We start from the raw sequence: 18,599 nt of genomic DNA, 5'->3' as shown, positions 1-18,599 counted from the left end.
GCTCTTTCCTTCAAGGACCTTTGTGAGGTCGGCGACCTCCGACTTTGCCCGCTTCGCCGCGGCATCAGCCTCTTTCGCCCGGAAGTCGGCCTCCCGATAGAATGATTCTTTCACATATCCTTCGCGCACCTCGGCGAGCGCCTTTTCACGCGCCTCTGCTACATAAAAACAGCTATGAGAAACAACCCAATCAGCAGCACACCAGTCAAATGCTCAAGGGATGGACACTTACAGCCAAGGGCGATCAGCTGCCGATTCTTCTTCGCGGCCTCCTCCACCAATGTCATCAGGCGCTTAACCTCAGCCTGGAAGGAAGCATACATAAAACAATGTCAGTCGTTCGGTCACCCAAACAGAAAGGTTCGACTCGCCCCTTCAGCCCAAATCGACCCTTGGGGACTGGGGGGACCGTACTACACAATACACAATAGTCACCACATGAACGTCGTTGAGAGCTGCGTGTAGCTCGGTAAACGACAAAGATGAGAGCGGCGGTCGGCGGGACTCGTGCACCTCGTCACATGCACCACCGCTTCCGTTGACGGAGCTCCTCCCTCCGGCGCGTCAGGCTCGTCGTGACGAGCGGGGTCCCTCGCTGCCTTCGTCCGCCACTCCTTCAGCGGCGCTGCCGGAGATCGAGCCACCTTCCTCGGTGCCGACCGACTCCTTCTCTACTTCAGGGGGAGCGACTGGGAGCTCGGCCTCCGGACCCTTCTCCATCACGGACTCGGCGTCCGTCTTTGCGGCCGTGGTCTCAGTCGCACTCGCCGAGGCCTCACCACCGGTGGCTGGCCCTGCGGCGCTAGCGGTTGCGCTGGCAGTCTTCTTCACGGGCGTGGCTTGCCCTTGCGACGACGCCACGTCCGCGGGGTCGGCCGCCTCCTTCTTCGCCTCGGCGACTTTCTGGTACTCGTCTTCGCCCCAGTCGACCGCTGTGGAGCGAGTGCAATCGTTCTGCCCTCCGTACCCCCACATGTAATTCCCCCGGCACCGAAGAGGAATCAAGCGTCGGGCGAGCCAACAGTTGTACATATTGGCGGCTGCCAATCCTGCGTCCTTCAACGCCTGGATCGACGACCGCATTGTCTTCACCACCTCCTCCTGGTCACGCGGCAGCGACCGCACGTTGAGCGCCGGGGCACACTCGGCTCAGATGAGTATTGGGGTATGTGAGCCTCCCCCGGCCGGGTATGCTCCAAGGCATAAAACCAGAACTTGCGCCATTGCGCCTACGCCTTCTTCAGGAGCGCCATGTCGATGAAGGTCTTCCCGGACTTCACCTGGAATGTGATCCCGCCGTTGGGGATGAGCGATTGGTCGCTCTTACTCACCCGGGTCGCCCGCCCATGGAAGATGGTCACCCACAGCGGGAAGTAGGGCGGGCAGCCCAGGTAGCACTCGCACAACGCCACGAACAGGGCGATCTGTTGGACGCTGTGCGGCCTGAGGTCGGAGATCTTGATGTTGTAGAACGCCAGAAGTTGGCGCAGGAAGTCGGAGGTGGGGAGTGCGAAGCCGCAGTCAGGAAGTTTAGGCAGATCACGAACTCCCCCGGCCTCGGCAGCGGCTCCGTCTCGTTCGCCACTGGGACTCTCCACCTCTCATGCTTGAACTCGGGGATGATCCCCACGGAGATGTACGGGAGAAGGGACTCCCGAGTAACCTTGGATTTGGTCCATCCTTTGGCCGCCATGATGCGCTCTGAGCTTGAATGCCGAAGAAGAACAGGGGGGATGAGGGAGTGAAGAAGGGGGAAATGCGGCGGAGTGAGGAGCCCTAACCCCCGGAACTACCTCTTATACTTCCGCACTCGCCTGACTTAAGGAATGAGATCCACCATTCAATGTCGTTCAGAAATCGCCGCCCGAAGGTCGACGGCCGAGATCTGCGCTGGACTAAACTGCGCGGCCGTTAACTAGCCGTTAGCGGTCTTGTCAAGCCCAACAGTCAAACGCGTGGTAGCGGTTCACGCCTCGTTCAATGTGAAACTAGCCGTTGGGGCCTCCACGTGTCCTCGCTGGGCGACAGACGCCGACTGGCACACGACGACTGGCCAGCGCCGACCGTCTTACGCCGACTGGCCAACGTCAATTGATTCTGGGCGACTCGAGACTGGGACCCTGGTCTCAACCTTGTTTTTTCAGGAGCACGGCAACGACTCGCCTCGATCCATCACCAAACCTCTTCAAGATCTGCCTCAAGCCATGCCTCATCATCACCGTGCTCGGGGACTACTGATGGGGATATTTCCTAGGGGGTGTGCCACGAGTCTCACTCGCCATGGAGAAAGGGGCTCAAGGAAGGTTCCAGTCGTCATGGGCGACTGGGCTCCTGGGCCTTGGTGCGACTTGCCTAAAACCCCAGGCTCTGGGACGACTGGGCTTAAACCCTCAGGTGGGCCGACTGGACGGGAGGCCCGTGCGACTGGAGATGAAGTTTACTTGGTTAGAGAGCAACGGATCCCGGATTAGTAGCAACTGATATGATTCGGACTTATCCTCATGTAACCCTAGATCGGGGGTGTCTATATAAACCCCCAGGCTAGGCCTTAGACGAGACACCATCTGAGATCCAATCTCCCTCACATTGCTCTTGGCGTAGCCGCCGATTGAGCCCCCCATTGTAACTCTCCACTGAGTAATAGATCTAGCAGGACATAGACCTTTTACTCTCCGGAGGGGCTGAACCTGGGTAAAACCTTGCGTCATGTGCACCTCGCTCAACAGATGGCTACGTCTCCTTGCTCTCGCATCAACGAAGTGCTGCACCCTGTAGCATCTGCCGTGGCCACATCCACGACACATGGCATGACCATCAAATTCACATCTGTCTATATTTTTCTTTCATCTTCTAGTTGAAAGGAAAATAAAACAAGTGGTCTAAGCTACTTTCTAGACATTACCAGCAGCTAGATTGATATCTTGACCTTAATATCATGGATCTGGCTGACAATTAGCATGATAAAACTTTTCTTCTGAATCATGCATCATCGTGCCGGCACGGTGCTAGTTCAAACACACAAGCAAAATCTGCAGACGGTGCTAGTACTATGTCGCACCGAGTCCCACGATAGGGCCTGCCTGTAGCTGTCAGCCCCACTCTACACTACAAGCCCTACAGCGCTGTGACAGTTCCACTCTACACTACAAGCCCTACTTCGCCAGTAGCTGCTCTACCCATCAAAACTGGATCTCGGCATACACCCCATCTCGCACTCGCAGCGGCAGCTTTGGCATGGACACCGCAGCGCTGCACGTCATGGTGCTGCCGCTCCCGGCGCAGGGGCACGTGACCCCGCTCATGGAGCTATCGCACCGCCTGGACGACCACGGCTTCGAGGTGACCTTCGTCTGCACGGAGCCCGTCATCAACGCCATGCGACAGACTACCACGCATGACGACAGGAAGATCCACCTGGTATCCATCCCGGACGGTATGGCTGACGGCGACGACCGCAAGGACCTTGGCAAGGTCCTGGACGCGCTCTCCCGGTGCGTGTCGGGATACGTGGAGGACCTCATCGGGAAGACGAAGGTGAAGTGGCTCGTTGCCGACACCAACATGGGAGCGCTGTGCTTCGAGGTCGCCAAGAAGCTTGGCGTCAGGGTCGCCTCCTTCTTCCCAGCCTCCGCGGCATGCCTTGGGACGTTGTTCAGGGTTCCCAAGCTCATCGAGGACGGCTTCTTCGACGACAAGGGTATGAAATCAAATCTCCCGATCTTCATCTTCAGGCATCCATACATACGAAGAAAGTCAAGATTACACGTTCTTTTCTTTGAATCAGCACAGCAGAGGATAGATTATTTTATAGAAGATGGCAGAGGATAACTGAGAACTACTGAATATACAAATGCAGGATTCCCGAAACGACGAGGGGAGTTCGAGCTGGCCCCGAAGATGCCGCCGATCTACACTTCGCACATGGTGTGGAGCGTCGAAGGCGGCCCGGAGGTGCAGCACGCAGCCTTCCAGCTGGTGTGCCGGAACAACCAGGCGAGCAGCCTCGCCGAGATCACCGTGTGCAACTCGTTCCTCGAAGCGGAGGCCATGGCTTTCGAGCTGTTCCCGAACATACTGCCCATCGGCCCTCTGTTCGCCGACCAAAGAAAGCCGGTCGGACAGTTCCTGCCGGAGGACACGAGGTGCCTCAGCTGGCTCGACGGACATCCCGACAACTCCGTCGTGTACGTGGCGTTCGGCACCTCCACCGTCTTCGACCCCCGCCAGTTCAAGGAGCTCGCAGAGGGGCTGGAGCTCACCGGCCGACCCTTCCTCTGGGTGGTGCGCCCGGACTTCACATCCGGCGCTGGCGTGAGCAAGGCATGGTTCGAAGAATTTGAGAACCGGGTCGCGGGCAGGGGCATGGTCGTCAGCTGGTGCTCCCAGCAGCAGGTTCTGGCGCACCGCGCCGTGGCGTGCTTCGTGTCGCACTGTGGATGGAACTCGACGATGGAAGGGGTGAGAAATGGCATGCCCTTCCTGTGCTGGTCCAGACTGAAGGTCGACCAGTACACCAACCGGAGCTACGTCTGCGATATCTGGAGGACCGGCCTGGCTGTGTCCCCTAGTGAAGACGGCGTCGTCACCAAGGAGGAGGTGAGCGCCAAAGTGGAACACGTCATTGGTGACCATGGGATTGCAAACAGGGCACGGATACTTGGGGATGCAGCTCGCAGCACCCTCGGTGAGGGCGGCTCGTCGCATGAGAACTTCAACAGATTCATAGGCCTCCTAATGGAGTGAGCTGCACTTCAAATTTGACGAAATAATTTGGTTTGCTAGGATGCTCTGTTCTTTGTCCTCTCTTGGCAGTGAGTGAACTTCGATTCTCTTTTCTAGGCACTTGGAACTTGAAGGGTGCGGGAATACATGTTTGGAAGTCTTTATTTGCTAGTCTTTATTTGGGTACACGAACTGATTTTTTAAGGGATACACAAGAGAATTAAGTTTCTGTACACCGTTTGATTGCCTCGTGATTGTGCATGTGAGTTGCAAGTTAGGTTGTAAAGGTTTTTTTTCAATTGTAGATGAAGTTGCAAATAAAATATTTCAGTTGGAAGTGAGGAGAACCAACACACCACCGCAACGACACAAGAGCATATCATACAGGAACCTCTCCCGCACCCAACCCTAACCTCTCCCTAACCTCTCCCGCACCCCACCCTCCGCCGTCGCTGCCGCCAGTAGCGCCGCCAGGGCAAAGTCCCTCGGGGCGTGGCGGCGGCGGGGGCCCTTCCTCGTTGATGCGTGGAGAACGGCGGCCAGATCCCACCTCCTCGATGCATGGCGGAGCAGGCGCGCGTGGGATGGGCGACGACGGCGGCGGCCCTCCTCCCGTCGGCTGTCCCCCTGGCGGACCGGCCGGCGCTGTTGGGATGGGTGGCGCTGCGGTCTCCCTCCTCTCATCGGCTTCCCGCAGCACTCCGGCAGGGGCTGGTGCTGGGCGGTGGCCAGGCCCTCGGTCTGCCCCATGCCAACCACCCCCGCCTCTCGTCGGTGCGTGGAGGCGATCTCGGGCATCTTCCGCGACACGAGGGAGCCCGGGGCAGCAGCCTTGGGTTCGACGGAGGAGGTGGCCTCTTCTTCGCCGGAGAGGGTCGGCCTGCGGTTGGTGGTGGTGGATTTTTTATCTATCATCGCCATCCGGCGATGAGATGGAGGTGCATGGAAGCCGGCGATGGTGTCGCCGGTGGAGGGTTGGGTTGGCCAGCCCGGGATGGTCGCCAATGTGGGGGTCCGACCTATATAAAGGCGGCGGTCCTAGGGCCTCTCTTGCGTGAAGAGGAGGACCTACCGGAGGCCTGGACTCGTGATCTGGCCGGAGGGTTGAGTTTCGGAAGGCTCCGCCGGCGAATGTAACAGTGTTTTGCCTGGAGTTTGCTGGATCGGAGGTATTCGGTCGTGCGCACCCATGCGTTTATTCCGACCGTTTGGTTCTGGAGGGAGCAGCGCGAAGCTCTTTTTCTGTGTTGACATCAAGTGACTATGGATCCATGATGAAAGTCGGAAGAAGAGAATTTCATGAAGGTCGGAGGGGAGGACTAGCTAAGGGAGGTTCAAGTCTCCGCGCTGTTGAGGGGCTTGCTTGGTGTCCGGGCTTCACATCAGCGGTATGATAGTGGGGGCGACAACACAGGTGAAGCGCAGAGTCCTACCTTTCAGGGTGAAAACCCAAGGTCTGGCCTTAATCGGTTGTGCCTCGGCGGTGACCTTGGTGCAGGCATTGTTTTGAGAGTGGGGACTATCTTCAGGGTCAAAACCTAAGATCTTTGATCGGGCGACGACGGTGTTTGAGCAATGTTCCCTTCTTGGAGGCGTCGTTTTTTGGAGAGTCTGTAATTCAGGTGTTGCCATGGCGGTGGATGTATTGCTGTTGTTAGGCCCGAGATTCTGTGGCGGGACTTTTGTTTCTTAGTTTTCTGTTCCTTTTTTTGGCTGTGTGCATCCGTAGTGTCATTAGGGTGGTGCGTTATTGCAGAGGCTGGGTGTAATTGGTATCTCTTGATATTAATATATTCCCTTTATCGAAAAAGTTGGAAGTGATGATGCAACTAAAAAAAATCTCTGATTTGCTTCGTGAAGATTTGATGATATCATTTAACTATTATTTCACGGGACCTTCGACCTTTTCCCCTCCGCTACAGTGAAAAGGGGCGATTTTTACAACCTCTCCGTCGAATCCACCTCGCGCGGCGGCGATCCATGGGATTCCTCCGTCTCCGGCGGCTGCTCCGGCAGCGGGAGGCTGGGGATTCCCCGGATCTGGCCATGTATATAGTGTAGGGTCAGAAGGAGTGCCTGCCGGCGGCGTCCTGGAGGCGGTGGCGTTGGTGGTGGGCGTTTTGGTGTCGGCGGCTTCCTCCTCCGACGACGGCGTTCTCCGGAGCTCCGGCGTCAAGCGGTCGACTTCCTTGCGCGCTTGCGGTCCTCGAGGACTGTCGCGTGCGTCTCTTCCCCCACTGGATCTCGGGGCGGCGGATCCAGATGAAGATGCGATTGATGCTGATATTGAAGCTGGGCTTGGCTGCCGTTGGAGTAGGGTGGAGGATCTCCGGAGTTCGAGGACCGACGACTTCCCGTCAGCAGGGGGACATCTTCCAATCCAAGGCTTGTGGGAAGATGCGGCGGCGGCGCGCCATCGGCACGTCTTGCCCCTCGCCGGCGGCTTTGTTTTGCAAAAGGACTTGGTTGTAATTTTCTGCTTTGTTGGGTGCCTTTCTGTAATTTCCTGGCTTTAATATCATCATTTGACCTCGCAAAAAAATCTAACTATTATTTCTTCGTCGACTGAGAAATAGTCACACCATTTTTTAATTTTTTTAAATAAAGAACGATTTATTACTTAAATTTTTTTGAGCATTACACCCGGCCTGTGCGTAACCATCAAAAGATAACTATAAAGTAAAAAAAGATGGCGCAATACAAGAATTCATCCCAGTAACTTCATGCTCGCCGAGAACTGATCCGAAGATTACGTTGTCATCCATGTTGGATAAAAATATCTCTCGTCATGTCATCCAACCGTGTAGATACCACTATAAAGACCGCAATTCTTCACACTTGTATAGATGACCATGAATGGAGCGTAGTTGTGCACCGGTAGAAAATCTACACAGGAGACAGATTTTTATCATTTATATAGGCATAGGCATAGCGACCAAATTATAGCAAGCACTCTCACTCTAATAAGCAATTTAAAACTATGATCCGCACCATTTAGCGAGTTGCCAAAAATATTGGCAACACTAGTTAGTGGATATGATATCTGAATGACTGACCATATAGATCCACTAAAGTTGCGTTAGAAGAATAAATGTTTGATATTTTCGTCATGTTGAAAGAAAGCACATTTCTGCATCCATGCAGATTGTGTTTTACAATGTTGTCTTTAGTGAGTATTACCCCTCGACGAAGATACCATGCGAAAAAACCCTTTATTTTTAGTAGAATCTCTATTTTTCATTTTTTCTATTATCCACTAGCACAAGTGACTGTATTATGGTTTTGTACAATGAATCCACTGAGAATTTACCATTCTTATGTACGTTCCAGTGAAACTTATTGCGCCCGACGTAAATTGGACCAAGACCAATCGCTATTGCAAAGCATTCCAGGATGCTAGCTGGAGCCAACAAGGTCACGTCTGAACGTCACACTTGGTGGTGAAGTTTACAACACCTTAGCGATAGTTTCTCTCTTGTGGCACACAATGTTATACAAAACTGCATATTATTATTATTATCAGAGGGTTGCATTTATAAAGTAATTTATCCTCTGAAAACCTTATCTTCGAGCCATCCTTAATTGAGAATGAACCATAGAAGAAGAAGTATTTCTATGAAACCATTAGGCCGACTCTCGTTTGCTAGTATTTATTTGGGTACACAAACTGATTTCGGATTCTTATGAGAGTTAAAGAACAACTTCTTTGAGGTAGAAGGATTCTTTCAGGTAATAAATGGGATGCATGGATCCATTTGGTTCAGCGACTCATGTCCATAAATTTGAATAGATGATGATAAATTTGTTTGGAAACTTACTACTGGTATCTCTTTCGTCAAAGCTATGTTTACTGATTTTGTGAATGGTCAAATCTATGTATACTGATTTTATAAATGGACATACGTTGTATTCAAAAAATTATATTTGGAACTAATTGAAATGATTGTAAGAGATGTGTCTTTTGTGAACATGACTGAGTCCATCAACCATTTACTCTTTGAGTGTTCCTTTGCTCGTCTTGCTTGGAGAATAACTCATTTCACTTTTAATATTGCCCTACCAACAAATTATGTGAATATGTTCGGTAATTGAATAAATGGGATAGATAAAGATACCAAAGCATGAATTAGAGTACGAACTTGTGCTACTGTGTGACACTGGTAGAAAAACAGCCTTCCGGGAAGCCCCATAAGTCGCGAAACTAAAGGAACAGCGACTAATGGGACCTTTAGTCGCGGTTCGGGTGGCGAACCGCGACCAAAGGCCTGGGCCCAGGGCGCACGGTGGCCAGCTGGTGCACGTGGGGGGCTTTAGTCGCGGTTGGCCGGGCCAACCGCGACTAAGGTGCCCGAAGGCCTTTAGTCGCGGTTGGCCGGGCCAACCGGGACTAAAGCTCCTCCCCTATATATACCCATCCAGCAGCCAACACTTAGCCATTTGGAGCCATTCTCTTCACAAACTTCACAAGTGAGTGTTAGGTTTGCTTTTGGTTCCTCTTATGCACATAAGGTGTTTGATGAAATGCCCCAAGAGCATGAAACAAACATGATATGAAGTGTTGGAGCCACACTTGAGCTTTCTCATTTATTTTTTCCTCCTCGATCGCGGTTAGCAACTTGAACCTTTGATGTGTCATTGATAAAATATGCGTGTGTGTAGTTCATTGTTTAATTTATATTGTTTGTAGCTAGTTAGTTTAACAAATGCATGATGGTTAATTATATATTTTATATTATAATAATGCAGATGAATCGGCAATGGATGTACGGTAACCGACTCTCCGGCGAGTTCAGTACGGGTTTGAAAGATTTCCTCGTAGTGGCTAATGCGAACAAGCGGGGGTTTTTGTTATCTGTCCATGTGTTAACCGTAAGAATCGGAAGGGTTACTCTTCCTCAAGAGATGTTCACATGCACCTGCTTCGGCACGGTTTCATGCCAAGCTATAATTGTTGGACCAAGCATGGAGGAAGAGGGGTTATAATGGAAGAAGATGAAGAAGGGGATGATTTCATCGATGAAAGCTATCTTGCTCATTTCGGTGATACTTTCATGGAGGATGCTGAAGGTGAAGGGGAAGGTGAAGGGGAAGGTGAAGAAGAGGCACGTGATGATCCCGTTGATGATCTTGGTCGGACCATTGCTGATGCACGGAGACGCTGCGAAACTGAAAAGGAGAGGGAGAATTTGGATCGCATGTTAGAGGATCACAGGAAGGCGCTGTACCCCGGATGCGATGATGGTCTGAAAAAGCTGGGCTGCACACTCGGATTTGCTGAAATGGAAGGCACATGCGGGTGTAGCTGACTCGGCATTTGAAAACTTGCTGAAAATGTTGAAGAATATGTTTCCAAAGAATAACGAGTTGCCCACCGAGTACGTACGAAGCAAAGAAGGTTGTCTGCCCTCTAGGTTTAGAGGTTACGAAGATACATGCATGCATCAACGATCGCATCCTCTACCGCGGTGAATACGAGAATTTGAATGAATGCCCGGTATGCATCGCATTGCGTTATAAGATCGGAGGCGATGACCCCGGTGACGATGTTGAGGGCCAGAAACCCGGGAAGAGGGTTCCCGCCAAGGTGATGTGGTATGCTCCTATAATACCACGGTTGAAACGTCCGTTCAGGAACAAAGAGCATGCCAAGTTGTTGCGATGGCACAAAGAGGACCGTAAGTCGGACGGGGAGTTGAGACACCCCGCGAGATGGAACGCAATGGAGAAAGATCGACAGAGAGTTCAAAGATTTTGCAGCTGACGCAAGGAACATAAGATTAGGTCTAAGTACGGATGGCATGAATCCTTTTGGCGAGCGGAGCTCCAGCCATAGCACCTGGCCCGTGACTCTATGCATCTACAACCTTCCTCCTTGGTTGTGCATGAAGCGGAAGTTCATTATGATGCCGGTGCTCATCCAAGGTCCGAAGCAACCCGGCAACGACATCGATGTGTACCTAAGGCCATTAGTTGATGAACTTTTACAGCTGTGGGGCAGACCTGGTGTCCGTGTGTGGGATGAGCACAAAGAAGAGGAATTTGACCTACGAGCGTTGCTTTTCGTAACAATCAACGATTGGCCTGCTCTTAGTAACCTTTCGGGACTGTCAAATAAGGGATACAATGCATGCACGCACTGCTTACATGAGACTGAAAGTGTACATTTGCCAAATTGTAAGAAGAACGTGTACCTTGGGCATCGTCGATTTCTTCCGAAAGGTCATCCAGTAAGAAAGAAAGGCAATCATTACAACGGCAAGGCAGATCACCGGCCGAAGCCTGCGGAACACACTGGTGCTGAGGTATTTGATATGGTCAAGGATTTGAAAGTCATCTTTGGAAAGGGTCCTGGCGGACAATCGGTTCCGAAGGGAGCCGACGGGCACGCAGCCATGTGGAAGAAGAAATCTATATTCGGGAGCTAGAATATTGGAAAGTCCTAGAAGTCCGCTCCGCAATCGACGTGATGCACGTTACGAAGAATATTTGCGTGAACCTCCTAAGCTTCTTGGGCGTGTATGGTAAGTCAAATGATACAAAGGAAGCACGGCGAGGACCAGCAAATTTTGAAAGACCACGATGACCGGCATCCGGAACGGTTTCAAGGTCGTGCCGGCTACGCTCCGACCAAAGAAGAGAAGGTCATCTTTTTTGAATGCCCGAGCAGGTATGAAGGTCCCGTCTGGATTCTCGTCCAACATAAAGGGAATAATAAACATGGCGGAGAAAAAGTTCCAAAACCTGAAGTCTCACGACCGCCACGTGATTATGACGCAATTGCTTCCGATTGCTTTGAGGGGCTCCTGCCGGAAAATGTTCGAGTAGCCATTGTGAAGCTATGTGCATTCCTCAATGCAATCTCTCAGAAGGTAATCAATCCGAAGTTCTACCACGGTTACGGAACGATGTGATCCAATGTCTTGTCGGCTTCGAGTTGGTGTTCCCGCCATCCTTCTTCAATATTATGACGCACCTCCCTGGTTCACCTAGTCGATGAGATTTCCATTCTCGGTCCTGTATTTCTACACAATATGTTCCCCTTCGAGAGGTTCATGGGAATATTAAAGAAATATGTTCGTAACCGTGCTAGGCCATAAGGAAGCATCGCCAAGGGCTATGGAAATGAGGAGGTAATTGAGTTTTGTGTTGACTTTGTTCCTGACCTTAAGCCGATTGGTCTTCCTCGATCGCGGCACGAGGGGAGACTAAGTGGAAAAGGCACGATCGGAAGGAAATCAACGATATGTATGGACGGCCATTCTCTGACTGAAGCACACCACACGGTTCTGACCAATTCCAGCTTGGTGGCTCCGTACTTTGAGAAACACAAGAATATTTTACGCTCGGACAACCCTGGGAAGCTCGAATCCTGGATTAGGAAGGCCCACATGGAGACTTTCGGCAGTTGGTTGAGAAAACATTTAATGAATGACGAACATGTTGTAGATCAGCCTGTACATGTTGGCCAAGACACCATCTTCGACTATAACGACTTTCCAAGGGTACGAGATAAATGGGAATACATTTTACACGATCGCCCAAGATAAAAAGAGCACCAACCAAAACAGTGGTGTCCGCTTTGATGCAGCAACCGAGAATGGGCAAAAGGTCACATATTATGGTTACATAGAGGAGATATGGGAACTTGACTATGGACCCTCCTTTAGGGTCCCTTTGTTCCGGTGCAAATGGTTCAAGCTAACGGGAGGTGGGGTAAAGGTGGACCAGCAATACGGAATGACAATGGTGGATTTCAACAATCTTGGTTACCTTGACGAACCATTCGTCCTAGCGAAAGATGTCGCTCAGGTTTTCTATGTGAAGGACATGAGTAGCAAACCAAGGAAACGGAAAGATAAGAAAACGATCGGTACATCATGCGATGATCCAAAGCGCCACATTGTTCTTTCGGGGAAAAGAAACATCGTGGGAGTGGAGGACAAGACAGACATGTCAGAAGATTATAATATGTTTGCTGAAATTCCGCCCTTCAAAGTGAACACCGACCCAAGCATTAAGTTAAATGATGAGGATGCTCCATGGATACGGCACAATCGTAAGCAAGCAGGGACACTAGGAAAGAAATGATGTGTAATAATTTATTGTACCAAACTTTGTTGAATGGATCATGTGAATTATATTACCCGTGATGTGTTTGGTGTCCATTTTCGAATGATTCAATTGACTCGAGATAGCACCGATGATACATGAAATTTGGAGTGACTAAGTCATACTCCTGCATACGGGAAATTTGGAGTGACTAAGTCATACTCCTGCATACATGAAATTTGGAGTGACTAAGTCATACTCCCGCATACAGGAAATTTGGAGTGACTAAGTCATACTCCCGCATACATGAAATTTGGAGTGATTTAGTCATACTCCTGCCTAGGCGTATAATATGCATACTCGTAGTCTTCATAGCCGCCGCCGTTGTACTGGTAGTCGTCGCCTTCTAAGTTGCCGGCGTCGTCGTCGCTGCTCGTCGTCGGCTCGTCGTCGGGCGGCGCTCGTGGCTCGAACTGAGGGTAGCGCAGGCGGGGGATATCGCCGGCCGTGATGTAGTCCATGACGCTCTGCAGAGTCCTGCCGTACCACCATAGCCGACGGCCGGCCTCGTGGAAGTTTAGGAGGCAGACCGTCCTCCTCATACCTGGCGAGCGCCCTCTCACGCCGATTGATGAAGAAGGCGTCCCAAGTATGCTGGTTATCGGGATGCCAGCGGGGATTCATCCGCTGCTCCGGCGTGAGGTCGAGGTAGTAGTGGTTCGTGATGGCCGCCCGGCGCGCGGTACCACGAGGGACGGGAGGGACCGGCACGCCGCCGGCGCTTAGGCTCCGGCCCGGCGGGGACGCGGTAGCCCGGTGGGCAAGGGTAGTTCGAGGCGCAAAGCTCCTCCACTCGCTGGTAGGTTAGAGTGGGTGCGGTGGAAGCCATGAGAGAGTGATGAGAGATTGTAGAGATGTGATAATGCTGGCCAAGCCGGGCTACCTATATGTAGTGACAAATGGCGGGAAAAATGGGAGCGGGAAGACAGGAGGCGGGAAGAAAGAGGCGGGAAGAAAGTGGCGGGAAGAAAGAGGCGGGAAGAAAGTGGCGGGAAGAAAGTGGCGGGAAGAAAGAGGCGGGAAGAAAGTGGCGGGAAGAAAGTGGCGGGAAGAAAGTGGCGGGAAGAATTTTTCTGATTTTTTTGATATATTATTTGTATTTTTAAGAATTTGAATTGAATTAGTTTTATTTTTTGATTTTTTGATATATTATTTGTATTTTTAAGAATTTGAATTGAATTAGTTTTATTTTTCTGATTTTTTGGATATATTATTTGTATGTTTAAGAATTTGAATTGAATTAGTTTTATTTTTCTGATTTTTTTGATATATTATTTGTATTTTTAAGAATTTGAATTGAATTAGTTTTATTTTTATGATTTTTTTGATATATTATTTGTATTTTTAAGAATTTGAATTGAATTAGTTTTATTTTTCTGATTTTTTTGATATATTATTTGTACTTTTAACATTTTGAATTGAATAAGTTTTATTTTTCTGATTTTTTTGATATATTATTTGTACTTTTAACATTTTGAATTGGAATTAGTTTTATTTTTCTGAATTTATTGATGTATTATTTGTATAGAAAATGAAATAATTTCGAAAAAAGCCTTTAGTCGCGGTTGGCCAGGCCAACCGCGACTAAAGGTCATTTTCCGCGGAAACCTCAAATGGAGCGAAAAAAGGCTTTAGTCGCGGTTGGGGTCACCAACCGCGACTAAAGGCCTTTAGTCGCGGTTGGTGACCCCAACCGCGACTAAATCCCTCTCGCTATAAATATCGCGCGGCCGAACGGCCGCGCCAGTTCTCTTCTTCCTCCGCCCGTTCGTGTACTGAGAGACGATCTGCCCGCCTCGACGACGCCGCCGACGCCTCCTCGACGCAGACCGCCGCCACCAGCTCGACGCCCGCGCCATCGACCGCCGCCACCGCGCGCCATCGACCGCCGCCACCAGCTCGCCGTAGCCCGTAAGGATCAAACCGCCGCCGCCGCCCGTGCCCGCGCCGCGCGCCGTGTCGCCGCAGCCGCCGCGCACGTACCCCCGGCGCACCGCCGCCAGAGAGAGGCGCGGGCCACAGTACAGGGGCGCCGCGCGCGCCACAGGCCAGAGAGAGGCGCGCCGCCGGCCAGAGATCAGAGGCGCGCCGGCCACAGTAGGGGCGCCGCGCGCGCGGCGCATACCCGGCCAATTTTTTTTTCTTTTTTTTTGTTTTAGTTCTTGTTAATTTCGAAATTAAAATTAACTAAAAATTGAGACTTAAAATTTGAGACTTAAAAAACTACAAGAAGACATAAAATTTGAGACTTAAAAATTTGAGACTTAAAATTTAGACTTAAAATTTGAGACTTAAAATTAACTAAATAATTGAGAGTTAAAATTTTGAGACTTAAAAAACTAAAAGAAGACTTATAATTTGAGACTTAAAATTTGAGACTTAAAAATTTGAGACTTAAAATTTGAGACTTAAAATTTGAGACTTAAAATTTGAGACTTAAAATACATCCTTCCCCACCGGCGCCGTCGCGCGCGCGCCACACAGACAGGGGGAGAGGGAGGCCGGCGGCCGGCCGGGGGCGCGCGCCACACACGCACACATGCAATAGCTAGGGCGGCGCCCATCGGCGCCCCGGCCCCTCCAATCTCTCCCGGCGCACACACGCGCTCTTCCGCGACACCCTCTCCCACCCCTTCCAGCTCGCCGGCCCCCTCCTTTTGGCACCGCCCTTTCGCCACCGCCACCGCCCCCTTATCGCACTTAATTAATTTGTTTTTACTACATGTTTTCGGGACTGACATACGGCGGACGATAGAGCTGACCCAATTATGGACAACTATGATCCGGACGCTGAAGAACATATCTTCGGCATCATAAAAGGCGATGTTCTATATGTGCCGACCGGACAAGAAGAAGATGATATCGATTCTTATCTGAACCTTGACGGTGAAGATGAAGGGCGCCGTCAGCAAGATGGTGCCGAAGAAACGTCGATAAACGACGATCTTCAATTGGAAGTAGCAACCACCTCCGGCGCCGAGGTATATATATGTACATTGAGCCTCTGGTGATACAAACTAACTGATTTGAATAAATATGTGTGTACTAACGCACGCGACTCTCTTTCTTATTTTAGCCCTCGGCCGGATCGTCGAAACAATCGAGTACGTCGTCGTCAAAGCGTGGCGCAACCAAGACGATGAAAGCGGGAGAAACATGCACCATCGATGTTGTCGAGGAAGCAACCGGCGGGCCGGCTGGAGCCCAGCAAGAACGCCACCAAGTTTATCGGCCAATGCGGAGCCGTTGTTAGAGACAACGTCTCGATCACCGTCCAGGAGTGGAATGAGCCAAAGAAGGCACGTGTTGGTTTCACTTTTGTCGATAAGAGAACAAAAAAAGATTGCTTCAAAAAGCTTATGGAACATTTCGTTCTACCTCCGGAATACCGCAAATACGATGAGGAGGGTAACAAGATTGCGGAAAACAAGGAGAGGTGCAAGCTAGTCAAACAGTTCGCTCTTTACGTTGACGTCGAAACCCCACGGCGGGCAGAGACGGGCAACACGAGTAGAGCCGGGAACAACTAGGGCTGCGGCTGGCCCCAGTCCCTCGGAGCGACGGCCCGCAAAGCCTCCCGGTCACACGTCCGATGCTATCGCAAGGGCGTGCCACCTGACCTATACCTGGTCAGGAAGGTGTGGATGATGCCTCGCTTAGTTTCCTGCATGGCATACACGTAAACATTAAATACGAGCCTCGATCGGCTCTCAGGTTATCCTGTGAATCGGCTCAAAGAGCCGATCCACCCATGATTCGTACAAGGTGTCCGAATATATGGTGGTCCTGCTTGCTCAAGATAAAGCTAATAAGATCTACGACGATTTAGGGTTTTCACCGCATAATCGGATCATCCTACTCACGATTGGGCCTCGCGCTCGCGCACGGTGACCGTAAGCCGATCCTAGACAGGGCCTAAAAACCAACACGAGGTTGATCCCCGGAACATCCTTTCTAGGGCTAGCAAACGTCACCCTACACGCCGCTGGATCCTCCAACCCTTTGTAAGGCCTAACTATTGCGGATGTTAAACTAATCCTTGATGAACAAGGAGCAACCGTAACGGATCAGATCTACTAAACTATGATCAAGCGGGGTGCCGCCCCTACACCTAAGATAGGTGTAAGGGCGGCTAGATGTGCAAGGGTTGCATAACGAAAGCATGTAATTCGAAGAACAATGCTAACCCTAACACATCTAAGATAACTACGTTGCTCGCCATCAAAAAGGCTTCAGACACGAGCAACGCATGAACAACGTGGGCAGGCTTGTGCTGCCTAGATCGCAAGATGCGATCTAGGCAGCATGGTGCTTACCGGAGAAACCCTCGAGACGAAGGAGTTGGCGATGCGCCGAGATTTGTTTGTGTTGAACGTTGGTTCTTGTTTATTCCATAAACCCTAGATACATATTTATAGTCCAGCGGACTTTCTAACGTGGGAATAATCCCCACCGTGCACGAGACAAACTCTACGATACAATCTACTATAATTAAAGATACACGGGCACCCTAGCCCAAATTCTTCGTGCAAGGCCGCTTCGAGATCTTCCACATGTAATCTTCCAAGCCCATCTTGATCGCGGCCCATCTCCCGATTTAGCCAAAATCCGGTGATAACACATGCCCCCTGGTTTTGGTAATGATAATTTCAAAACCACTCGTTTTTCCTCCGAGGGGTCATATCGTGGCGGAGCAGAACCGTCGCAATATTTCCATCATGACAACTTGCCTTCCCAACTTCTCCGCACGATTTGACGGTTTTTGGCACCACTTCCTCGAAAACCGTTCGGACATTAAATCCCCACTTCTTTTATCCAACCGTACCGAACAGTTCTTCTCCTCATCCTTCCCGCATTAGCACTCCAAAAGCCCTTCTGCGCACCATGTCTTCTTCTTCCTCCGCCTCATCGGGACTTTCCCTCGAGTCCTCTTTCTCCCACGAGCCGACGCCAGAACCGAACCCACAAGAGGTCCATGCGGCCAACACCCGCCGCGCCATAGAGGCGGGGGAGGAGCCAGACCATGACTTCTCCATCTGGTCCGAGGACGACAAGTCCTCGACGGACGGGGAGAGCGACCTCCGCTTCCTTGCTGACGGGGAATCGGAGGAGGAGAGTGATGACGATCGCTTCTCCTGGGATGACTTCACCTCCTCCGAGGAGGTGAAGGAGGAGGAAGAGGAGGAGGAGGACGACGACGACAACCCCTCCGACGAGCCGCCGGCCAAGCGCCACTGCCCCTGGCCAGGGAATCTCAGTGATTTCGACAGCGACGACGACGACGACGAGGAGGATGAGGACAACGAAGGTCCCGCCGGTGGCCGCTACAGCAGCGACGACGAGCCCGCCGGGAGCAGCGCCGACGAGCGGCCGGCGAGGGTGATGACGAGGCGGCGACGGCCCGTAGATAGGACCCTTAGCATAGGATCCAGCAGTAGTAGACGGGGCAATGTATCCCCTTAGTACTCCCTTTTGAGAGCAATCAGCTCTTCTATGTAAGAAATCTGGTTTATCAATGAAGAAATTCCCCAATTTGATTTTGCCGATTTCCTTTATAATAATTTAGCCGATTGTCCTTCGTATTGATCCTGCCGATTGTCAATTCGATCAATGCCCAATGAGCCGATGGCAGCGCATCGGTCTCTCACGATAAATTTCAAGATAGATCCATCCGGACCCAAACTCCCGGTCGAACAAGGCCAAGCCATAATCGTGCAACCCCTAGATCTTGTAAATGCAGATCCAACCGAATGGAATGTTAAACTTAG

The 18,599-nt window shown here is 51.1% G+C and overlaps 1 protein-coding gene across 1 annotated transcript; it reads left to right on the top strand.

Moving 5' to 3' along the window:
• The first annotated feature begins 3,234 nt into the window (after positions 1-3,234).
• On the top strand, positions 3,235-4,743 carry LOC124674951 (UDP-glycosyltransferase 83A1-like). The gene is made up of 2 exons (XM_047211007.1): positions 3,235-3,697; positions 3,857-4,743. Exons 1-2 carry the CDS (start codon positions 3,235-3,237, stop codon positions 4,741-4,743), a joined length of 1,350 nt encoding a protein of 449 aa, XP_047066963.1.
• The last annotated feature ends 13,856 nt before the right edge of the window (positions 4,744-18,599 follow it).

Source organism: Lolium rigidum, chromosome 1, assembly GCF_022539505.1.
Source record: "Lolium rigidum isolate FL_2022 chromosome 1, APGP_CSIRO_Lrig_0.1, whole genome shotgun sequence".
In the NCBI taxonomy this organism is placed as follows: domain Eukaryota; kingdom Viridiplantae; phylum Streptophyta; class Magnoliopsida; order Poales; family Poaceae; genus Lolium; species Lolium rigidum.
The sequence above is the reverse complement of the archived record's forward strand: the minus strand, read 5'-3'. Positions and strand labels throughout refer to the sequence as shown.

Coding starts and splice junctions, on each gene's coding strand:
- LOC124674951 (XM_047211007.1), top strand. CDS start 3,235: ATGGACACCGCAGCGCTGCACGTCATGGTGCTGCCGCTCCCGGCGCAG. Junction 3,698..3,856: donor CGGCTTCTTCGACGACAAGG/GTATGAAATCAA, acceptor ATACAAATGCAG/GATTCCCGAAACGACGAGGG.